The sequence below is a fragment of the Mobula hypostoma genome, chromosome 2 (assembly GCF_963921235.1).
Source record: "Mobula hypostoma chromosome 2, sMobHyp1.1, whole genome shotgun sequence".
NCBI lineage: Eukaryota > Metazoa > Chordata > Chondrichthyes > Myliobatiformes > Myliobatidae > Mobula > Mobula hypostoma.
In genome coordinates, this window is record NC_086098.1 from 27,552,952 (window position 1) to 27,579,049 (window position 26,098).

Consider the following 26,098-nt stretch of genomic DNA (forward strand, 5'->3'; position numbering starts at 1 on the left):
AAAGCTGAGGAATAGATTTAAAAGGTGGGGGAGGGGAGAGAGAAACACCAGATGATGGGTGAAACCGAAGGGGGAGGGATGAAGTAAAGAACTGGGAAGCTGATTGATGGAAGAGATACAGGGCTGGAGAGGGGGGAGTCTGAGAGGAGAGGACAGAAGGCCATAGAAGAAAGAAAAGGGGAGAGGAGCACGAGCGGGAGGCGGTGGACAGTCAAGGAGATAAGGTGGAGAGAGGGTAAAAGGGATGGGGAATGGTGAAGGAGAGGGGGGCAGGGGGCATTATTGGAAGTTCGAGAAATCGATGTTCATGCCATCAGGTTGGAGGCTACCCAAAAGGAATATAAGGTGTTGTCCTGCCAACCTAAGTGTGGCCTCATCATGACATTCCGGAATGTGAATGGGAAGTGGAATTAAAACGGGTGGCTACTGGGAGATCCTGGTTTTTCTGGCAGATGGAGCGTAGGCGCTCAGCAAAGCAGTCTCCCAATCTACATTGGGTCTCACCAATGTATAGGAGGCCACACTGGGAGCACCAAACACGGTATATGACCCCAAAAGACTCGTAGGTGAGGTGTCACCTCACCTGGAAGGATTGTTTAGGGCCCTGAATGGTAGTGAGGGAGCAGGCGTAGGTGTAGCACTTGTTCCGCTTGCAAGGATAAGTGCCAGGAGGGAGATCAGTGGGGAGGGACAAATGGATAAGGGAGTCACCTAGGGAGCAATCCCTGCAGAAAGCAGAAAGTGGGGGGAGGAAAAGATGTACTTGCTGGTGGGATCCCGTTACAGATGGTGGAAGCTGCGGAGAATTATATGCTGGACGCGAGGATGGTGGGGTGTTAGGTGAGGTCAAGAGGAACCCTGTACCTGGTAGGGTGGTGGTAAGATGGGGTGAGGGCAGACGTATGTGAAATAGAAGAGATGTGGCTGAGGACAGCGTTGATGGTGGTGGAGGGGAACCCTCTCCCTTTGAAGAAAGAGGACATCTCCTTCCTTTTGGAATGAAAATGCTTTCTTCTTTTCAAATCTTTTTATTGTATATATAGGAAAAATAACATGAGTACATCGAAGTAACAACACTTACAATGTCTCAAAAAAACCCATCATCTTAGAGATTGAAAACAAAATTTTGTGATAACAAAGAAAACCTACTAAACAGAAAAGTGAGGGGAAAAAAAAGAGAACCCATTAGGTGTACAACCCCGGAGCCATGCGTCATACAAAAAGCTTCTAAAAATAAACATCAAACCGCCAGCTAGAAAAAAAATATACTAAAAAAATTTACAGTTAGATGTGGAAAAATTATATCAATTAACTCAAATGATAACGAGCAAATGAACCCCATCTTTTCTCAAAATCAAATAAAGGTTCAAAGGTTCGACTTCTAATTTTCTCCAAACTAAGACATAGCATCACTTGAGAGAACCATTGTGACAAAGTGGGAGCTGATGTATCCTTCCACTTCAACAAAATGGCCCTCCTAGCTATCAATGTAACAAATACCATGAATATTTTGAGGAACTATTCCAAAAAGCACAGTTAATTTATTAGGTTGTAAATTAATTTTAAGTGCTTTAGAAATTGTTGAGAAAACTGACTTCCAGAACTGTTTCAATATAGAACAAGACCAAAACATATGTGCCAGTGTAGCTGTCTCAGTTTTACATCTATCACAATGACTATCAACATTAGGAAAGATTTTAGTGGAATGAAAATCCTCATCTTGAGAGCAGATGCAGTGGGTCAGAGCAATTGAGAGAAGGGGATGTCATTTTTATATGTAACAAGGTGGGAGGAGGTTTAGTCTAGGTAGCCATGAGAGTCTGTGGGTTTGTAATAGACATCAGTAGATAAGCTGGCTCCAGAGATGGAGAGACAGAGTGATCTGGAAAGGGGAGGGAGGTGTCAGATATGGACCAAGTAAATTTGAGGGCAGGGTGGAAGTTGGAGGCAAAGTGGATGAAGTCGACGAGTTCAGCATGGGTGCAGGAAGCAGCACCAATGCAGTCATCGATGTAGGATAGGAAAAATGCAGATGGTGACCAGAGGCTTGGAACGTGGTTCCATGTAGCCAACAAATAGGCAGGCATAGCTGGGACCCATGTGAGTGCCCATGGCTACACCTTTTGTTTGAAGGAAGTGGGAGGACCCAAAGGAGAAATTGTTTAGAGTGAAGACAAGTTCCGTGAGGTGGAGGAGAGTGGTGGTGGACGGGAGCTGGTCGGGTCTGGTGTCCAGAAAGGAACGGAGAGGTTTGAGGCCTTCGTCGTTGGGGATGGAGGTGTATAGGGACTGGACATCCATAAGTAAAATAAGATGATGGGGGCCAGGGAATCTGAAATCATTGAAAAGATCCAGAGTGTGTGAGGTGTCTTGGATGTAGGTAGGAAAGGACTAAATCAGAGGGGATTAAACAGAGTCAAGGAATGTAGATTTGAGTTCCGTAGGGTAAGAACAAGCTGAAACAATGGGTCTCCCTGGACAAGCGGGTTTGTGGATCTTGGGTAGGAGAGAAATGAAAGGTTCAGGGTACAGGAACTAGGAGGTTGCTGGCGGTGGATTGGGAGATCCCCGGAGTCAATAAAGTTGGTGATGGTGTGGGAGACAATGGCCTGATGTTCCTTAGTGGGGTCCCGTTCGAGGGGTAAGTAAGGGCAGGTGTCTGAGAGTTGGTGCTGGGCTGTACGCCCAGACTACTATAGTACCTCCCTTATCTGCAGGTTTGCTGGTGAGCTTAGGACTGGAGTGGGAAGGAGGACGTTCAGAAGTGGTGAGGGTGGCATTAGAGAGAGGAGTGTTGAAGTCCAGACAGTTGATGTCCCATTGGCAGTTGGTAATGAAAAGGTCCAGAGCAAGCAGAAGACCAGGGCGGTGTGTCCGGGAATCCTGGAATCATTTTCATGAACCTCCTTTGAACAATCTCTAGTTTCAGCATATCCTTTCTAAGGTAAGGGGCCCAAACCTGCTCAGAATACTCCAAGTGAGGCCTCACTAGTGCTTTATAAAGTCTTAATACTATGTCCTTGCTTATATAAAAACATAGAAAACCTACAGCACAATACAGGCTCTTTGGTCCACAAAGCTGTGCCGAACATGTCCTTACCTTAGACATTACCTAGGGTTACTGATAGCCCTCTATTTTTTAAGCTTCATGTACCTATCCAGGAGTCTCTTAAAAGACCCTATCGTATCTGCCTCCACCACCGTCGCTGACAGCCTGTTCCACGCACTCACCACCACCACTTATATTCTAGTCCTCTTGAAATGAAAGCTAACATTGCATTTGCCTTCCTCACCACAGACTCAACATGAAAATTAACTTTTAGGGAATCCTGCATAAGGCTTCAGAAATACTTTTGCACCTCAGTTTTTAGCATTTTCTCTCCATTTATATAATAGTCAACCATTTAATTTCTTCTACCGTACACTTCCTGACACTGGATACCAGCTGCGATTTCTTTGCTCATTTTCCTAATCTGTTTTAGCCTCTCTACGTCCTCAAAACTACCTGCTCCTCCACCTGTCTTCATATCGTCTGCAAACCTTGCAACAAAGACATCAATTCCATCATCCAAATCATTTATATATAACATAAAAATAATTGGTCCCAACACAGACCCCTGTGGATCACCATGAGTCACCAGCAGCCAACCAGGAATGGCTCCCCTTATTCCTACTCTTTGCCTCCAGCCAATTAGCTACTACTTTATCTATGCTAGAATCTTCTCCTATAATACCACAGGCTCATAACTTGTTAAGCAACCACATGTGTGGCACCTTGTCAAAGGCCTTCTGAAAATGATAGATCAACTTTTATTTTGTGCCGTATGACTCCTTGAAGTACAAAGCAAATTGCAGACTGTGTATTCTTTATCTTTTACTTGGGAACAATACTGTAACTGATAGTGCTGTTTCAATTGGATGTTATTCATGTGATTTGGGATACCATTTTGAAAAGATAATGCAAGTACATCTTCAGAAGGCTTGGGGAGGAAAAATTGGTCGACAGATGTATTTGGATTGTTTAAACATGTAACATTAATTTATGTTACATCTTTGGAAACCATTCTTCTATAAGATGGCTGAAAAGTTCACCCAACCTTTTTCTTCTAAACCATGGCCACATCAAGCTTGTACAATATTGGAGGACAGCATCTAGTTTGGTAGCATGGAAGAGACAAAATCAAAGTACTTGCTTAGAAAACACTCATGGATCTTACCAGTAAATTGCATAGAAATAAAAATTTCGTCATTTTTCCCCCCTATCTGCTCATTGATTAACTTGTTACCATGGGGATAAAATAACCGTTAGGAGAAGCATCAGAAAATGTTGTAGGGGATTTAAAAAAGAAGCACCTGATGTAAAAATATAGTATGAATGCTTAGAATAAAATGGCTAGACCAATAATTTAAGAACACTGATAATTTTATCATTGTTCAATACTGTATCCCACTATAGACATCTTGGGTATCAACACTGACCAGAAAATTTTCTGAACCAGCCACATAACGGGCGGATATAGGACCATGTCAGAAGTTGAGAATTCTGTGGTGTCGTTCACTTCCCGGTGGGGCCCAAAACATGCAAGCCTTGTTGTTCTAGGGACCTGGGTTCAAATTTGACCTTGAGGGCTGTCTGTGCAAACTTTGCATGTTCTTCCTGTGGCTTTAGGTTTCCTTCTAAATGACTCCTTACTGTGAGTTAATGGCCACAAAGGCATCAAAATAGCACGTGAAAGGGAGAATAGTTGCAGGGGCAAAGGGAGATGAAGAGAGAGGTAATGGGACATTTGATTGTTCAGCTGGGACTGACTGGCGTGAACCCAGTGGGCCAAATGGCTTCCTGTTGTTTGTAAGTCGAGAGTGGAGTGGAATATTCTTCTCCCTTGTCTGGATCTGTGCAGCTTCAACAACTTCCAAGAAGCTTGGCACCATCCAAGTGGTTTTGGATAGCTGTCACCTTCCTTGATCGCTATCCAGAACCATCATCCTAACCTCATTATTTATCCCTTCATCATTACCATACAGTGGTAGCAGAGTGTAATGTCTGTGAAATATGCTGTATTACTCAGGACTATTCAGACAGCACTGTCCAAACTCATGACCTCTGCCTCCACGATGGGTAAGGGCAACAGGTACTTGGGAGCAATGTTCCCTCTAATTTTCAGTAGTCAGTGTGCCCAAAAATCTTAGGTTGTGCAATTTTTTTTCCTGTGACAAAAGTATGTGCACACTGAATGCACACATAGCACAGTTTATGTAGGTTTACAAAATATTTGACATAAAACTGCACAGAATAACAGCAAAATAACATACGTATTTTAGTCAGTCAGTTATTTTTTTCTCTCTCCTGTCTTTGGCATTTACCCATTCTTTGTAAACTCTGTATAGACTAATAGGACTTCCATCCAATTGATAGCTTTTGATTCTCATTAACATATCCAAATGACATTCACCTAAACGGTTTCTCAGCTTGTTTTTGAGTTGATTCTTTAGGCTAAAACCTCGCTCACAGTCTGCACTAGACGCAAAAGAAAGGGTCCCCCAATGTCCATCAACTGTGCAAGATCGCAGAACTGTTCATTTTGAAGTACAAATGCCACCATTTGAGCAAAGTTTGAAATCAGTTTGGATTTAATTTTTTCTTGCATGGAAAATTTGAAATCATTAAACTGTCTAACTATTACAGTATTTTCAGCTAGAAAATCATGACATTTTACACATAAGGCATTAACTTGTTCATTGCCAAATGTGAAGTCACAATCTGCAATTGCGGAGAAATCAAAAGCTGACCATTCTTGTACCTCAACTTCGATCTCCTCTGGGTTTGATCGTTTTCGCTCTCGCTCATCTGAACTCAACCATAACATGCTTAGCACTCCTGTAATGGGTAATGACGGGTTCTGTTGCCTGAGCTTTTGCACACCATCCAGATGCAATTTACTTGCCAAATGACGCTTCTAAAAGTCAAGTTTCCAAATATCATCCCACTCCTTTCCACTAGCAAATTCTCCAGCAACTTTCGCATCATGACAATACAAACAGATAACTCCAGTTTCCGAATCATACATAAATATTTCTTGTAGCTGAATGTTCATGACCTCATGAGTTTTCAATGTAGCAGTTCCTACTATTTTGTTAAGCCATTCAACTTTAAACATATTTGCATTTCTTTGACGCTTCACGTTCTTCGCTTCTTTTGAATTCGACATAGTGAATCAATACTTGTTTCAATAAAAACTTACTAAGCTATCTACAGGATTTGAAACAGATCTTTGTAAACTTTACGATATGAACACTGTCCGCCAAACATGGCTGCTGCTGTGATGCAGCTGTACAAACCGGAACAGGAAAGGTGAGGTGACGTAAATTAGTGAAGTGCATTGTGGTATTTGAAAAACCGACTAACTAGTTAACAGCAACAGTTAGCTAAAAGATTATTTTCAATAAGTATAATTATTAATTACTATATTATTTTGGGTAACTAACTTTTGTGCGCACATTAATTTCCTTTGTGTGCTGGTTGAAAAACGTGTGTGTGCACGTACACGTGCACAGCTTAGAGGGAACTGTGCTTGGGAGCATCACCACTTGTATGTTGCATCCCAGCCTGATATGCAAATATATGGCTGTTCCTTCCTGGAACACTCTTCACAATAGTACTATGGTTATAGGGCTGCAGCGGTTTGTCAGGTCAATTCACCATCAGCTCCTGACTGGCAATTAAGGATAGACAATAAACTAATAATGTCTATACTGGCCAGTTTGCCGGCCTGTGGTGTAGTGGCTTCAATACCGGATTTTGAGGTGAGGGGTCCCGGTTTCAAATCCGGCCAGCTCCTTGCACGCTTTCCATCCGTGCTGGGTTGAACGTCGAGCTAGCATCTCGGCCTTGTTTAAAAAAAAACCAGACAAAATGCTGAAGCAATGGCAAGGTTGCCGCCCGGTGCGTCATGAGTCGCAGAGAGGAATAACATACTGGCCAGCTAACACTAACTATAAAGCCAGACCATGAAGTGCCATTGTAATTGGAAATTATATTGTTGTTGATATATCTCCATAAATAACTCCAACTTTCCTTTAATGTGACAGAATTTTTCAAAGATCATGTGTGTGTTCATATTGTAGAATAGAGTAGGACAAATAACCCACTGAATAATTATTTAAGAAAACACGTTAATTGCTCTGAATGTTGCACATGCAAGACTTGAGTGCTGACGTCTTAAATTAGTGACGATAATTGAATCAGGAATTATACAGGTCAAATTTCCACAGTGGCTTAGAACATGGCAAAGCCATTAGCTAGGTTGTTTTAACCATGCAGCCCAATGGGTAGGTCATTAAAACTGGATTAAAATCCTGGGCAAGTGGTATATTACTAGCATGTGTTGAATTTACAGATGGCAATGTGATCATTAAATTGGCTGTCTTCATTTGGAGGAGATAAACCAATCTAAATTGTGCTCTTGGAAATCTCTTGGCTGGAGTGTGATTACACTCCTCTGTGCTTCAATGATCTATCATCATTACTCAAGAATAGAATGTCTTCAAGTGGGTATGACAAAGTTGGCAAAAAAATTGAATAAATAATTACATTGGACCAAAACTTGTGGGGTAGTTAGAAAGATGGTGTGGATTATGATTCTACAACCTGCTTCCGATTTCATTAATCACAGGATGAGTCAACTGTAACTGTGCTCTTTATTGACAGCATTAGTTTCTGGGCATTGCTGCTAACAGAGTGTCTTATTAAATCGTAGTGACAATTTAGAACAGCTATTCTGTTCTGCAGACAGTATTTGTGATAACTTGAGAGCCATCAAAATACATTGGCATTAGCTAGTTTTATCTACAGTCGTGTATTTGCATATTGAAGAGAATGCAACTAAAATGGCTTGCATCACTGCTGTATCGTTTGCATTTCTGAAACATTTTAATCACTTTAAAGAATATGTTAATGAATACTGCAAGCTATTTCAATGATTTACATATTATGTAAATTGGTTTTGTTAAAATGTCTCTTTTTCTCTTACTTCCCTTTTATATGTTATGGATGAATTTAATTTTTCATTGCTTGTGGGAAACACCAAATCAACCAGCCATTACTCTGCTCAATGTTGCTTCATGTTGACTCTAGTGAGATCTGAAACGGGCAACTGATGCGCAATCACTTGTTTGTCCATAGGAAAAATTAAAAACTTCTTCCAATGAGTAAAGTGCCTTACTTCCGTCTGATTCATTACTTTGACTCCTATTCAACATTGTACTTGGAACAGGCATTGCTGCCAGCATACTCATTTATTTCACAACACTAATTTGCCTTGAGAAATTACTGTTGAGTTGCCACCATGAATTGTTAATGTTCGTCTGATGAAGGTATTTCAAGTAGCATTCCTAGATTGTTACCATTGTTGGAGTGGCCGTCTGTCATTATACCTTATTTTGGAGTAGAGGCGCTTTGTTAATGAGTTTGTATTGATGAAACTCTGGTGAGTTGCTGCAATCCATTATAGATTTTACATACTACAGTCACTGTGTGTTACTGGGATAAATGTCAAAGTATGTAAATAGTTTGCTGATCAAGTGGCTTACTGGATGATGTCAAATTTTTAGATAGACAAAAAAAGTGCATGCCATCATACTGATGACTCTTGCCCCATAGATAGAGAGATACTTTATTGATCCCAAAGGAATTTACAGTGTCACAGTAGCATTACATGAGCTTTGGGGAATTGGAAGGCACAAAAGCACCCCCAGTCTTTGACTTGCTGTCTTGTATCCATTATATTTTATTGAGATGCAGCTTGGAAAAGGCCCTATTGGCCCTTCAAGCCACACCACTCAGCAACCCCTGATTTAATCCACAGGACAATTTACGATGACCAATTACCCTACCATCTGCTATGTTTTTGGAAACCAGAGCACCCAAAAAAAATCCATGAGGTCACAGGGAGAATGTGCAAACTCCTTGCAGGGTGTGGTGGGATTTGAACCCATGTCGCTGGGACTGTAAAGCGTTGTGCTAACCACTTTGCCAGCATGCCACTCCATGTTTTAAATGATGGGGAATGTGGCGATGCTTTTGAACACAAGGATAGGTGATTAGATTAATTAGGAAATGTTTCTTGCCTGAGCTTTTTGCTGTTTAACCAGGCCAAATGTTGGGACTTCTGCATCTGGGCAAGGGGGTTTCCAAGTAATTGACTGCTTGAAAATCATTGACATGCTTCCGTACTTTTGGCTTAATGATAAAGCTTTGTTTTTGATGAAGCAGCCACAGTTTGTTGGGTCCAGAACACTATCTTGGGGAAGACCTACAGCCAGTTCCATCGCAGAGGCTTTCAAATTTGCAGCTTTATTTGGCAGTGCCTTCATAAAACTGAAAACATTATAACATTTTCTTTATGATGTTTTTTAAATTAATTAAAATTAAAAGTAAAACTTTTTAATTAACATCAAATACAGTATAGGACTACTTGATCTTATTTTAATGGATTCATTATTAATTCAGTAATGCCTTTCTTTTAAATATGCCTATTTGAATAAGATTTAATAAACGAAATTTAGTTCAATTACTATCTACCAAAAAACTGAACCTTAATTTATCAGCAGACGCACTTCGAGCTAATATTTAAATGTTGTTTTCTTTTAAACTGTAGTCAACTTGCCCTCCCCCCCACAAAAATATGTTGTTGAGAAAATGGCTTATTGATGATAATATTAGTCTGCGATTATGAAATTCTATTTCACGTTATTTACGGTTACATTTTTAAAGATCCTCAAAAATGTTAATTTTCACAATTGTTAATTGAGGATTTCTATTCAGATATAAAATTGAGTAACACAAATTCAAGCTGGTTCACAGGTACAAAAAGCAATCCAGGATGTATTATCTTCAGAGGTTTGAATTGCATTACAAAAAATAGAACAAATTATCATCTCCAGAGAACACAAATAAGAAAGCTTTGTAGGATATGGGACAAATGCAAGACAATAGGACTAACTTTGGTTGGCAACTTGATGAGCAAGGATAAAATAGGCCAGTGGGCCTGTTACTGTGATGTTATAACTCTATCAATCTATGAATCAATTTCATTTTGCAAGTAAGCACCCTAAAAGATATTGAGCTTGGTGGAGGTCAGAAGTAGTTTTACCAAAATTGTACCAAGAGTCAAAGCGATTGCAACGAAAGGTTGCATTAACTTGTTTCTTTCATTCCATCAGATACAAGTGGTCCTAGGGTGATTAAAATCAAGTTGAGTTTATTGTCATTTGCATGAATATATCGAAGTAGAGTTACAATGGAAAAATTTGCTTGCAGCTTCCCAAGCACGTATTTCAAACTGTTCAAATTAATAATGATGCTTGTTAACAAGAAGGTTGATGGTTGGAAATGAAAACTAGAATAGGAAAATAGTAACAAGAATAATTTTTTAAAAAATCAGCCTGCCTTGAAAAGAAAATTGAGATGCTCAAAATATAAACGTGTTTTGGTATTAATGTTTCATTTAGTATTGATTTCAATACTTGCACTTTTAATTGTTCTACAGTGGAGTTTATTGTTTAATTCCTCATACATTGACAAAGTAGCTTGGTGCTACAAACTTGTAACTTGTGCATAATTGATTCCTAATCCAATGAGGGAATATGATGAATTTTTTGAAATTATTTAACCAGTACCACTTTGTTTTTGCTCAATAGTAGAACTGTGGATCACAATAGAAAGTGATTGCGATATTAGCTTTTTATTTCAAACTCCAGTGATATAAACACTTCTGAACTTTGTAGTTTGTTTGCAATGCTCTTTTTCAAAATAATTAGTTAATACAAATGATGTATTGTATTTGAAGGTGAAGAAATTATAAAAACAATGTATGAAACTATTTCCTCAAGTAAAAATAAGATTTATAATCAAGCAGAAATGAATTATAATCCATAGCGACATCATTCATAACGTTTATTAACACAAGTAACAAGAATATATTCTCATTTCTGTCTGTAAGTGTTGCCAATAACGTTTACTAAATATGATTTTTCACTATGTGCTTCTGTCCTTAACGCCATAAGCAGCTTAAAAGCAGCTACTATTCCATTAACCAAACATAGATCCTTTACCTTTTTTGTAAATAAATTTGTAAGCACAGATTGGAGATTGTTGATAATGATTTCAAGCAAAATTTTGGATAAAGGACTTCATTAACAGCTGACCAGAAAAGTGGCATTGATAAGCTTGTAGCCCTGTTTTATGACTGAAAAAATACTTTATTTTTCACACATTTTGTTATTGTAACACTTCAATGTCATCTTGTTTTCACAATTATGCTTTTGCTCAATTTTATATGGTGCTTTTCTGACTTTTTCTCTCATTTTTTTTTCTCTAGAGCGGGAAGACCATTGAAACATCCAAGGTTAAAGGAGGAGGAGGATGTATCAAATAAAGTTAACTGGCAAAATGATAACAAGGGTAAGGGGAACTAATCATGTCATCATATACACAAAATCAATATTTGTTTGGAAAGTTGGAATGCATATAATATTACTTCTCAGTATGGAGATTTTAAAGATGTGTCTGTCAATATCAGAGAGAAAATGGTTCTGAAGATTTGAGTGAAAATACTCTCTAGTGTTAAGTAGGCAGAGAACAATGGATACAATGATCTGTTTCCCAGACTCCAGAGGTGATACCTACTTGCTCGTTAATGAATCGGAATATATAAGCAAGTTTTATCATTGTATACATGTAAGTAAGATAACCTCAGAATTTACACACACAAAATGCTGGAGGAACTCGGCAGGTCATACAGCATCTATGGAAATGAATAGGTAGTCGATGTTATGGGCCAAGAACCTTCTTTAGGACTGGAAAGGAAGGGGGAAGATGCCAGAATAAAAAGATAGGGGGAGAGCTAGAAGGTGATAGGTGAAGCCAGGTGGATGGGAAAGGTTAAAGGGCTGGAGAGGAAGGAATCTGATAGGAGAGGAGAGTGGACCAGATGAGAAAGGGAAGGAGGAGGTCCAGAGAGAAGTGATAGGCAGCTGAGAAGTGGTGATGTCAGAGTGGGGAATAGAAGAAGAGGAGCAGGGGAGGGATTTTTGTTTAAACTTTTACAAGAAGGAAAAATTGATGTTCATGCCATCAGGTTGGAGACCACCCAGACAAAATATAAGGTGTTGCTGCTTCACCCTGAGGGTGGCCATGGACTGGCATGTCATCTGTATACCACTAAAACTCTCGTGCTCTGTCTGTTTGTGACCTCCAATTAGCGCAAACGGTGCATTACAGCGGCATTTTTTTTGGCTAAATTGAATTAAAATGCGCTAACTTACAGAATGCAGGCAAAGTTCAGGGTTGTATATTCATATAAAATTGCTCATTTGCCAAAAATCAACAGGCTGGCTTTCACCCGAGACCCGATCGGCCATCATGGAAATTGGGACGCGACAGCCCGACGCATGCGCACGGCCAGCCTCAGCAGCGACACCTACTGGAGCAAAAGGGCAGGGCAGCTCTGTTTCGAGGAGTCACATTCTGCTAATCACCATCAGCATGTGCAGGATTGGGACAGATCTAACGGCCACCCATCAATAAGAGATAATTAAATCTTATTGTAATGACGTACTTCGAGACACCCATAAAACCCTTTGCTGCAGTCAAAGGACAGCGGTGACTATATCACGTCCATTTAGGAGAGTGCCAACCACATCATCAAGAATAATCAGCATCCTTTGGTGTTAGTGCTTCGTATCTTCTATCCAGTGTTAGGGTAAAAAAAAATGGTCAGCCTAATTATGCTGCGTGGAAAGGGAATGACATTATGGTCAAGACATGACGCCAAACGTTGTCGGGAAACGGCAAGGAGAGGGAGAGAACAAGAATTGGATGAGGCCAGGGCCGCACGACTCCAAGATCAGATAGTCAGGACAAAAAAAGATGAGAGAAGAAGAGACAGAGGAGGAGAGGCATGCACGTCTCCAGGATCAGAGACAAACAACAAACAGCAGAAGAGACCGGGGATGAAAGGACTGCACGGTCTCCAGGATGATAATGAGAGGCACAAGGGTGGCAGATAAACCAGAAATTATGCCTTCCAAAGTGTCCTTCGTTAAATGAGGAAGAGCTATATTTGCTTTGCTATGCGTCGTTCTTCTTTAATAAACTGAGGTTTTCTACTTCAATTTCCAAAGCAAAGCGATACCAATAGCATTCAGGAAAATTTAATTTTCATTCTGGTCACATCAGACTGCACTACCCTTCTCTCAAAGGGTGCCCCAACAGGTCACCCTGTTGTCTAGTTAATTCTAAATCTAATCTAGTTAAGTGCTCATCACAGAATGCCAACATATTACTGTAAATGTGTTTACTCTGTATGTAAAATATGTATGTATGGATAAATGCTGAAGCATTGACACTGACCCTCATACAACACCACTAGTCACAAACTGCAAATCAATGTACCTGCCTACTATCCCTTTCTGACCAGGTCAATAATTTACCATGCGCTTCAACTTCAGGTAACAGTATCTAATGAGAACTTTTACCAATTTCCTTCTGGAAGTCCTTGTAAGAGGGATTCAGAGGCATTCTCCTGTCCATTGCCCTAGTCACCATGCAAATAATTTCACTCTGGCTTGTTGAGCATAACCTACTTATGCTAAGGACATGGGTGCTACAAAATGAAATTAAGTAGTCTTCTGATTAAAATTTTGTGAGTGAAAAATAATTTAGCTTTAATTTGTTGACATGTAATCATTTCTACTTTGTTTTGAAATGTATGATTAGGGAAAATACCTTTATATTTAATAAACATGAGAAAGTCTGCAGATGCTGGAAATCAAAGCAACACACACAAAATGCTGGAGGAGCTCAGCAGGTCAGGCAGCATCGATGGAAATGAGTAGAAGATTGATGTTTCAGGCTGAGACCTTTCTTCGGGACTGAGAAGGAGGGGGAAAAGTGCCAGAATAAATTGTATTTAACATGTTTGTTCATTTTTTTTAATGTGAATGAGGATCTCATGTGGTCTGAACATGCTGGTTATGTGGTGGTGGGGGGGAGAAAAAACACAACAGCGCCTCTTTCACCTCAGATGGTTGAAGAAGTTTGGTATGGGTCCCCAAATCCTAACAACTTTCTACAGGGACACAATTGAGAGCATCCTGACTGGCTGCATCACAGCCTGGTATGGGAACTGTACTTCCATCAATCGCAGGACTCTGCAGAGAGTGATGCGGACAGCCCAGCACATCTGTAGCTATGAACTTCCCACTATTCGGGACATTTACAAAGACAGGTGTGTTTTTTTAAAAAAAAGGCCCAAAGCATCATTGGGGACCCGAGTCACTTCAACCACAAACTGTTCCAGCTGCTACCATCCGGGAAACAGTACCGCAGCATAAAAGCCAGGACCAACAGGCTCTGGGACGGCTTCTTCCACCAGGCCATCAGACTGATTAATTCATGCTGAAATAACTGTATTTCTATGCTATATTGACTTTCCTGTTGTACATAGTATTTGTTACAAATTACTATAAATTTCACGTTTAGATTTTTACTCTTATATATGTGAAGGATGTAATGAAGTCAAGTCAAGTTAATTTTGTAACATATTGTACCCCCTCCACAGAAAATGATGATAGCAACCTGCAGCAGGCTTTGCACCAGTCAGTGTTTATGTCCTCAGCATGCCCTGTGCCTAGTCTGCCTCTCTGCTGGGAACAACACAGCAAGCTATTACCTGGAGTTGCTGGCATCACTGCCAGAAAGGTGGCAAAATGGACTATTGATGAGGTGGGTAGGAAGTGTTCTTTTTTAAACAGCATATATCTTTCTATATTAAATGCATTGCAGCATTTAAGTTTTGTGGATGTATCTGTCTTGGTTAATTGTTACAAAATTCTTGCTCCCCTTTATAGCAGTAAGCAACATCATGATATGTCAGGTTGGAATAATAGGATAGGTATGTCTTGAAGGAAATTATAACTAAGAGCAGGTATCCCCTTTACCATTCAACCTGACTTGCTGTCACAGGACTATTGAGAAATTTTGAAATGATCTGTAGTCTCGCTATCACACCAGCATGGAAGGCAGAGCATTATTATTACATTTTGGAAACATCCAAGACATTCAAAATGCTCAACGTTTTAACAGGAGAGTTTCCTGACTTCAGAGAGCCAGTTACTGGAGATGACCTCTCAAATGGCATAGTTACACACAGGCAATCTGAGTATATGTGTCTAATTCCCAATGTCATGCACCATCTTCTGGATGAGACCATATTGAGTCCCTAGTTTTACTTTTAAGTATTTTTATTTTTATTTTGCAGGAAGACAAGGAGTACTCCTCTTTGTCCATGTTAAGACCCTGGGTCACTAGTGTCTGACTCCTCCATCTCTGTGATCACAATCTTGCACAAACAATTCAGAATACCCACAAATGGTTTGATACGCAATATCCTACCCCCGACTGTTGACTACACATTATCCCAGTCTCTTATAGCCTGGAGTCAGGTGCAAGGTATAGTTGGGGCTTTGGGACCAGATATGACAATGCTCACCATATCCCTTGCAATAATTCACCATTTTCTGGTTAAGAGTAAAATAAAATCTTGTGTAATTTTGACTTGTTTGAATGATCTTGTACAAACTGCTGTAAAGTTACCAGTCCTCCATACTGTTTAACATAAGCTAATAAATAATGAGTTAACTATGTTAGGAAATCAAATAACAAAATTGCAAATTAGCTTTGCAGTTTATTTTAAACATTTACAATGCAATTATTTATTTACTGTGATACAGCATTGAATAGGCCCTTCTAGCACTTCGAGCCACACTGTCCCGCTTTAATCCTGGCCTAATCACTGGATAATTTAAAATGACCAACTAACCTAGCAACCGGTGCGTCTTTGGACTGTGGGAGGAAACCAGAGCACCTGGTGGAAACCCACGTGGTCACAGGGAGAACATAGAAACTCATTACGGGCAGCAGCAGGAATTGAACCCAGGCCACCTGTTCTGTAAAGTGTGCCAACCACTATGCTACCGTACCACCCCAATTATGATAATATTAAACCACAGAAGTGCAGGTAATTGCCGGATTTAATATCATGTTTCAAAGATGGTTTAAACACATCCAAAGAAACCAGGATCTGTTCAATACAAATTCATACTGTGGTCACATCAAACTACCAGTTAAATGGTTTTGAAAGGGTAGGCATTTGTTTATTTTAAGTTATTTTTAAAATCTTCATTGCTGGAACTAAAGGCAATTTAGTGAAAATTTTAACGCTTCAGGCTGCTTTATTCTTCTGGATTAGCAGGTTTACATACACAATAAATGACAAAGCAACAACACTTGTGGCAATACTCGGGAGGGGTGGGGGGGAGGGGAAAGTTCCCTATAAAGATCCGCTTACCCACGTCAAGGACTTGCTTTTCTCAATGCCTTCTCTGTCATCCAAATTAAAGAAACTATACAAACAAAATAATAGGGTTGAAATGCACATTTGTACTTGATGAAGATCTTCACATCCAAGTGAATGACACTGATTAGTTTTTAATGTTATGAGGGAATTAAAGTGCATATTTTTAGGAAAACAATTTGCTAGGCTTAGCCCACTATTAAGCACTCACTTAAACCTCTTGCAACAAAGTACAAGGTTTTTAAGAGTACTTTTGTGCCTAATCTAATTTCCATTTTGGGAGGTTCCAGCAGGAAACACTTCAAAATGTGCAAAAACTCATTATAGGTGTGACTTTTGCTTCAAGGAAAAAAACAGGTGCAGATGGGTCCAGGTTCTAGACAGCCACTAATTTATACCTTTGATTTTCAAAACAAAACTCTTAGACCCAAAGTAAAACGTTCACAGTAACTTTGGATAAGGGTCAGATACCTGATCAAAATATGTCACTCTGTTGAGTTGCAGTGGTGAACCACTGGGTTTCATGAAAATAAATGATCATGTTTCCTCCCACGTTCATTGACTGACTTTAAAAAAAAAACACAGTTGTATTTGTTGTGTGGAAATGCACCTCTGGCAAGTTAAGTCATTGAGTGGGGTCAAAGCATATATCCAGAGCGATGACCGTGTCTTGGAATGATCATGATGATGGGAACAAAGTCTAGTGCAAGGACAATTCAAAAACTTGGAAAAATTGAAGGACAATCCAGGCCCTGCTCTCTTCTGGCTGCTGCCATCGGGAAGGAGGCGCAGGAGCCACACAACACACTCAAAATGCTGGTGGAACGCAGCAGGCCAGGCAGCATCTATAGGAAATAGCCACACCACCAGGTTCAAGAACAGTTATTAGCCTACACCTGTCAGGTTCTTGAACCAGTGTGGATAACTTCACTCACATCAACACTGGGCTGACTCCACACGCTATGTTTTCACCTTCAAGGACTCTACAACTCATGTTCTCAGTATTATTCATCTACTTACTTATTTTTACTCACACAGATTGTCGTCATTTGCAGATTTATTGTTTGTCAGACACTGTTTGTGTGTGTTTTTTTTATTCTACCAGATTTCTTTGTTCTGTGAATGCCTGCAAGAGAATGAATTTCAAGGCAATATATGGTGACATATACATACTTTGATAATAAATATACTTTGAACAATTTAACATGGAAAAGATAAAATTTTTAGTAATAGATGAGCTGATTAACAGTAATCCACAATAAAACTAATCTGCTGCTGCCTTCTAGCTGATTGCATTATTACGAGGAATTAAACCACCAACAGAGACAGAAACTTTACTATTAAATTATATGAGCAGAATGATAAAGACTGATTAATCCAAGTATTTATGTTAATGTTCTATATTCTATGTCTGCTGTGTTTTGTTAAATTTCTGTGTCTGGTAATATCTGCAGGTATCAGAGTTTATACTGAGTTTGCCAGGTTGTGAAGAACAAGCCAAAGCATTTAAGCATGAGGTAAGCTTGAGATGAAACTATTGAAATAAATGTTAATTAAACCCCATGATGAAAATATGTACGTGAGAAGGGATTTTACCACCCCCCCACACTACTCTTTCTTAGCAGAAATGCGTTCCATAATAATCAACAGCTGAACTAAGCAATATGTCTTTCTGCAATTCTGATAAACTTCCACCATATATCTACTTAACTAACAGTGTTTGAACTGGAGCAATATAGTCAAAGTTACTGCTTTCTGTAGTGTTCAGCAAGGCTATGCTGTACTGTATACAATGACTACACAACAAAGTAATTAAATTATATTTGAAATATCATGTGTGATCTGTTAAAGTCAGTGGGGAGGAAGATCATTCAAGATTACGTGATTGGGAGAAACATTTTCATTTAAAAATAATTAAAGTAGGCTTTAAACTCGAATCTGTAGATTACTAAATGTAGTTCATTTTTATGGCGACACTGGTGTGACCATTTGTTACATGAAAAGGAAGTGAGAACTAATTTAGAACTTTTTTTTTTAAATCACCCTGTAATTTTCCATACTTAATTATTGAATAATGATGAACATCCTAGCTCTATTATTAGAAAGATGCATTAATTCTATTGAAGTGTGTCTATTTTGATTGAGGACATTTAGCAGTCACTGCTGTTACTAATTAAAAATTTATTTCTTGAAACAATGAGATAAAAGATTTTCCTCAGTTATTTTTCTGATTATTTTTTGACTGTGATACAGAATCACTGAGAATGATCATGTAGCTTCGGGGTTTAGATTGTCAAAAGCTTTTATGTTTTTGACATCCCTGGTTATCTTTATATTATGTACTCATAAAGTAGTCTTGTGAATGTCATGATTTCCCCTACATATTCCTTTCTGCAAATAATATTTCTCCTTGTCTTAAAAATGACACCAGGCAACATGTTTAAACATTTAGCAGATCTCTTATGGAGTTGCTCAGAATGAGTAAGAGGAAATATTGTTTATAACAAAAGAAGTCTTCCACCATATAGACCAGAACATTGAGACAGTTAAGTTGCAGTGTCAGTACAGAACACTTCCCATTCTCCATGCCATACGATTAAAATGATCTATGCAAGTATCTGCAGTGTTGCTTGCTAGCTCACATAACTTGTTCCTGGTCAAGAAATCAGATGTATTTAAGAACTTAGCAAGGAGCCCGGGTAGATGGTACAGCCTTTCAAACATGCTCTGTCATTCATTAACATCATAGCTAATATTGTACTTCATGTTCATTTTCCCTGCCAATCCCACATATTCCTTTGGACCCAAAAATGTATCAATCTTTCTTAAATAAAGTTAATGTCAGAATAGCAGAGGATTTACAACTTCACACCATTTTAATTGTAAATGGCTTTTCTTGAGACCACACCACTACATTTGTCTGTCCAGGACACTACGAAACATCACTGTGGCTGGCAGTCAGATTTCAAAGATCTGAAACTCTTAACCCACTCTGTTTCAAGCATGCCCACGTCTGATTTAAGGGAGGCAGGTTAAGAGTTAGTACAGTGATGGGTTAGCTAACGAAGCTGTGTAGAGCCCCAGACTTGTAAGTAAAATTGTTAAAAAGATGTGTTTTAGGTCTTGGAAAAACCACAGCTGATAGGAGCTGGGAGCAGCTAGATCCAGCAGGTCAGTGCTTTGCCAGCATCACTGGATCTGCAGGGTGAAAGCCATCCTGCCCCTGGGTCTGGGAGTGATATTAGCCCGGCCCCTGGTCTCGGATTGGTAGTAGTATATCCTCCACCTGTCTGGGTCTGTTACTAGTTTTGTAGCCACGCACCTCTGGATCTGAAACAGAGTACCATACCAGCAGATCCACACACCTCTTATCGACCTGAAGACCATCTATAGAATTCTTAATCTCTAGAGGACAATCTGTTTTCCTGTGCTGTCACCCTGCCTAGTAAATGCTAGCTTCGAAACCTGATGACTGGCCAGGCTGTATGAAGTTCAAGTGAAGCACTGTTATTAAAAACAATAGAAAATTTTTAGATGCTGGAGGAACTCAGCAGGCCAAGCAGGATCTATGGAAAATAGTACATTCGACGTTTTGGGCCGAGATCCTTTGGCAGGACTGTTATCAAACACGGAGGCACCTTGAGTTCTTGGAATTCTGTGTTTCTCAGCTGCTACAAGCACCGCATCAGGTGGCTCTATGCCAGGTGCTTTGGAAAAAGCCTCATTCAACCAGTCTTTCTTCTGTAACACAGGCTGCTTAATTAGTGACTACCCACAAACAATCCAGGCACACAAAGGGGTGGAGACACAACAGCACTACAAAAGAGAAGCAATACCACCTCCAGAAATCTGGCGTGAGTCGACTGCCTGTGTGCTCAACCTGGTTCTGGTTCCTGGGCCTCGTTGACTAAGCACTGCTGGCATTGATAAACAAAAGAGATTGTGCAGATGCTGGAAATCCTGAGTAACACACAATGCTGGAGGAACTCCGCAGGACAAGCAGCATCTATGAAGGGGAATAAGTGGTCGCTGATTCGGGCCAACACCCTTCATTAGAATGGATGAAGGGCCTCCGCCTGAAACGTCCACTATCCATAGGTTCTGCTGGCAATGATTCCAGGCTTACTACAGAGCTTTGCTTTGCTTCAGAGAACAGTTGTCAACATTGCGAAGGCAAACAATCAAAGGAAGAGGTTGTGGAACATCAGGAGCAACGTTGACCACCTCTCTCAGCCAAAGTTGGAAATATGGGTTCTGTCTATTTCAATGTGTTTTAAGTGCTTCACCAGTGGTTCAGCTAGGGAAATCTATATTCTTTCAATTGAAGTGATTGAAGTTGGTCCAAGGGATGGACCTTGAATAACATCTCAATCCAGGCACTTTGACCTGACAGGTCGAGTGACACTGGTAAGGCCAGTGACAACGGATGGGAGTGAGGCAGAACTACTTTTCCACTGAGCAAAATGCCACTTTCCCATCTTTTCAACTACACTTTTCTACAGGTTACATACGACAACCATCTGCAGGATTGATGTGATGTTCCGGAGACCCCTGCCAACACTAGCAATTTGATATTCCCAATTTGAAACCAAGACAGTTAGTCCATATGATTCCAGAACAGCAGAAATTCATTTCATGAATTAAAATAAAACATTTCCCAACAAGAATAGACAATAGGTGCAGGAGTAGGCCATTCTGCCCTTCGAGCCAGCACCGCCATTCACTGTGATAATGGCTGATCATCCACTATCAGTATCCAGTTCCTGCCTTATCCCCATAACCTTTGATTCCGCTATCTTTAAGAGCTCTATCCATCTCTTTCTTGTAAACATCCAGAGACTTGGCCTCCACAGCTTTCTGGGGCAGAGCATTCGATACATCCACCACTCTCTGGGTGAAAAAGTTCTTCCTCAACTCCGTTCTAAATGGCCTACCACCTATTCTTAAACTGTGGCCTGTGGTTCTGGACTCGCCCATCAGCGGGAACATGCTTCCTGCCTCCAGCGTGTCCAATCCCTTAATAATCTTATAAGTTTCAATCAGATCCCCTCTCATCCTTCTAAATTCCAGTGTATACAAGCCAGTTGCTCCAATCTAAATTTTTAAAGTTTTAAAAGTGGTAATTAGATAATAAACTTAAGATCCTCATTTTAAATTATTGATGATCTTATATAGTTTGTATGTTTTAACCTTGTGCAAGATGTGTAATATTTAAATGTTTAACAATCATGGCAAATTACAGAATCATTTGGGTTGTAGTAGCTGGGGCAAGTTTGGACCATATTCAGGCCAGTTCAGATTTTTAAAAAATTAAAGAATAAATGATCTTTTCTGTAATTCACATGCAACTATCGTAATTATCAACAATGTAGAGATAGCTAATAATTAACATTGTTCTTTGTTGAAAGTGTACTATTCAAGGTAATGTGTGCTATTGTCTTGTCAAATATTTTGACGCAGAGCTTCTCTTCTGTGTAATTAGATTCACTCAACATTGTGCAGAATGTATCTCACCGGGGAATAAGCAGAGTTTGCTAATTGCATAACTTCACCAGTCCATCAAAATTAACCTACTGTATCTCCAGATGAACAATATGTTTCAAGCTTGAAGCGTGAAATATTAAATGTAAAATTGTTCAATGCTATTACAACTGATTCTGGAAAAAGAAAGGTCGCAAGTGGAATTCCATCCAAAGAAGAGCAAGTTAATGCATTTGAAAAGGTCAAACAAGACAAGGGAATATAAGCTGACATCTTTTTAAAAAGCTGCAAGAAATAGAGAAATCTTGCATGGCTCATCCATGAATCTATGAAAAAAGGAGGACATGACTGAGCCATTGCCTCACCTAACAAAGAGTAGAGAAGTTATTACTAAATCTCCATTAAACACTATTTTGGTGAGGTTGGAGTACTGTTAACAGATTTGGTCACTGCATCACAGGAAGAATATGATACCACGAAGAGGGAATTTAGAACTATATTGCCAGAGTTGAAGAGTTAAATGTTAAAAAGAGCAACTACAGGAATTTGGGGTTGTACTTGTTCAGGGAAGAATATTGAAAAGAGATTTGATTCTACTGAATGAATTTGAGAGGTCTAGACATGCTGAACAGGAAAGGCTGGTTTCCTGTGGCAGAGAGCTTAGTAACTAAGAGAAATAGATGCAGTTAATTGGTGGAAGGATTTGAAGAGAGTTGAAGATGCATCTTTTCTCGCAGAAAGTGATAGATATTATCAGAATCAGGTTTAAAATCACCGGCTTATGCTGTGAAATTTGTTGTTTTGCAGCAGCAGTACATCACAATACATAATAAAATCTATAAATTACAATAAGTATAAATTAAATGAGTAGTGTAAGAAGAAAGGGGAAGAAGATACTGAGGAAGTTTTCATGGGTTAGGTTCAAGTAAGCGTTCAATATAAGGGTAAGTTTTCAAGTAGTCCGGAGAGTTATGAAATCAAAGGCTGAAAGCCAAGTGAAAGCAGAAATCCTCGACACATTTGATATTTACTCAGGTGAGCAATCAAAGAGCCATAACCTACAAAATTGGAGCTGGCTCCAATTTTGTTTGACATCGACATGTGGACCAGATAGTGACTGTCTCTGCCATAGTTTTCTATGATTATATGTTGCTGTGATTTAAGGAAGCTTTCAAATGTTATAAGTGTATGGTGAACTACAAGAGGATTGTTCAGTTGATTTAGATACTTTGGCAGAAACTCACTCTTCTCATTTTTAACAGAAGTTTGCATCTAAGTTCATTTTTAGAAAATGATTATGGAATATTATTTTCTCCTTATAAATATAATAAGACTTGGCTGTAACATGCTAGTATTATTTGCCATAGTATTTGGCTGTAATACAGTTGGGGCTATCCTGGCAGTGGCAAGGCTCCTAACAATATCAGATCTTAGTTTAGCATTCGTATCTATACATTTTTTAAAAATATTTATTTTTGTGGCAAGTTCCTGAATGTACAACTTCTTAACATCACACCGTAGGAAACCTGATTATGAGTCTCTTATTCCCAGTTCTCTGCATTGAACTTTTTCTTTACTCATCTCATTACTGCCATATTCCACCATGCATAAGTTTCCACTTGGTCATTTACCTCGCATTCCTTTCTATGTGATATAAATATGTTTATGATGGATGGAGGTCTATAACTAGTGGTGTCACACAGTGATCTCTGCTAGGACTGTGTAGGACGCACACGCACACACAGTCATATTTGTTTGCTTATTTAGAGATACAGCACAGTAGCTGATCCTTTGGCCCCAATGAGCCCACCTGCACAATTACACCTATGTCACCAATTAACCTACTAGTCAAGTGAAGAACGTATTCTTACAGACAGTGGCAGAGTTGAACTGGATTGCTGGCACTGTAGGAGTGTTACATTAATTGCTATGCTATATATAATATACTATATGTATTTATAAGACCATAAGACATAGGAGCAGAATTAGGCCATCTGGCCCATCAAGTCTGCTCTGCCATTCAATCATGGCTGATTCTTTTGTTTTTCTCCTCCTCAACCCCAGTTCCTGGTATTATCCCCATAACCTTTGATGCCATGTCCAATCAAGAACCTAGCAATCTCTTGCATTAAATACACCCAATGACCTGGCCTCCACAGCTGCATGTGGCAACAAATTCCACAAATTCACCACCCTTTGGCTAAAGAAATTTCTCCACACCTCTGTTTTGAAAGGGCGCCCTTCTATACTGAGGCTGTGCCTTCTTGTCCTAGACTCTCCAACCATGGGAAACATCATTTCCACATCTACTCTGACTAGGTCTTTCAACATTCAAAAGGTTTCAATGAGATCCCCCACCCCCAATCCTTATAAATTCCATCGAGTACAGACCCAGAGCCATCAAGCATTCCTTGTGTGATAACCCTTTCATTCCTAGAATCATCCTTGTGAACCTCCTCTGGACCCTCTCTGATGCCAACACATCTTTTCTAAGACGATTGGCCCAAAACTATTCACAATACTCAAGGCACTGGTGAGGCCTCACTTTATAAAGCTCAGCGTCACATCCTTGCTCTTGTATTCTAGACCTCTTGAAATGAATGCTAACATGACATTTGCCTTCCTCACCACCAACTCAACCTGCAAGTTAACCTTCAGGGTGTTCTGCACAAGGGCTCCCAAGTCCCTCTGCATCTCAGATTTTCTTGCTGTTTAGAAAATCACCACACATTTATTTCTGCTACCAAAGTGTATGACCATGCATTTTTCAACATTTGCCACTTTCTTGCCCATTTCCTAATCTGTCCAAGTACTTCTGCATCCTACACATTTCCTCAACACTACCTGCCCCTCCACCAATCTTGGTATCATTTGCAAACTGGGCAACAATGCCATCCACCCCATCATCTAAATCATTTATATACAGCATAAAAAGAAGTGGTCTGAACACCGACCATCACTAGTCACTGGCAACCAAGAAGAAAAGGATCCTTTTATTCCCACTTGCTGCCTCTTACCTATCAGCCAATGCTCTAACCATATTAGTAACTTTCCTGTAAGACCATGGGCTCTTAACTTGGTAAGCAGCCTCATGTGTGGCACCTTGTCAAAGGCCTTCTGAGAGTCCAAATATACAACATCCACTGCATCCCTTTTTATCTATCCTACTTGTAATCTCCTCGAAGAATTCCAGCAGGTTCATCAGGTAGGATTTTCCTGAAAGAAACCATGCAAACTTTGTACTATGTATGTGACTGGGATGAAAAGGTAGTAAGATGGTATATTTAAGGCAGCGGCTGATAGATTCTTGATTAGTCAGCATGAAGTGATATGGGGAGAAGGCAGGAGATTGGGGCTGAGAGGGAAAATGGATCAGCCATGATGAAGTGATGGAGTAGACTCGGTGGGTCAAATGTTCTAACTCTGCTCCTATATGTAATAGTCTTATGGATGGGCGAGTAAGTTTATAAATGACACAAAGATTGATGATGTGGATTGCATAGATACAGCAGGATATACCCTGTGGATTGGAGCAAAATATGGATGGAGAAGCAGCAGATGGAGCTTAATCTAGGCAAGTGTACAATTCTGTACTTTGGGAGACCCAATATTAAGGGAAAGTACAGAGTTATTTGCAGTGTTATTAACAGCGTTGATGAGGGGATGGATCTTGCAGTTGAGGTACATGGCTCCCTTAATGTGGTTACTCAAGTATGAAAGTGTGCTAAAGATGGCGTATGGCATGCTTGCCTTCATTAGTCAAGAGCCAGGAAATTACGTTACAGCTTTATAAAACTCTGGTTGGCCACATTTGAAGAATTTAATACAGTATTTTGTTCAGATCTGTTTGCCTCGTTGCAGGAAGGGTGCAGACGTTTACGCGGATGCTGCTTGGTATAGAAAGAGTATGCTACGAGGAGAAGTTGGTCAAGTTGGGGCTATTCTCAACCAGAGCAGGAGTTCCAAACCTGTGCTCCACGGACCCCTCGTTTAATAGTAGCGAGGATTGGCATAAAAAGGCTGGGAACCCCTGCTCTAGAGAAATGGCGGAGGGGGAGATTTGACAGGTCTTTATAAAATCAGGTGAGCCAGTGTCTTTTCCCAAGATTAAGATGTCTGGTACTAGAAGGCATGTGTTTAAGGTGAGAAGGGCAATCTGTGAAAATCTGTGGCTTCCACCGCCCCCCCCCCCCCGAGTGTGG

The 26,098-nt window shown here is 39.9% G+C and overlaps 1 protein-coding gene across 4 annotated transcripts in view; it reads left to right on the forward strand.

Annotated features, from left to right (window-relative positions):
- l3mbtl3 (L3MBTL histone methyl-lysine binding protein 3) overlaps positions 1-26,098 on the forward strand; it is a 154,231-nt gene that overhangs the window by 107,297 nt on the left and 20,836 nt on the right. For all 4 annotated transcript variants that reach the window (XM_063034672.1, XM_063034690.1, XM_063034699.1 and 1 more), the window contains 3 exons: positions 11,379-11,461; positions 14,622-14,785; positions 17,870-17,932. In XM_063034672.1, coding sequence (XP_062890742.1) covers positions 11,379-11,461; positions 14,622-14,785; positions 17,870-17,932 — 310 coding nt within the window. The remainder of the gene's footprint in view (positions 1-11,378; positions 11,462-14,621; positions 14,786-17,869; positions 17,933-26,098) is intronic.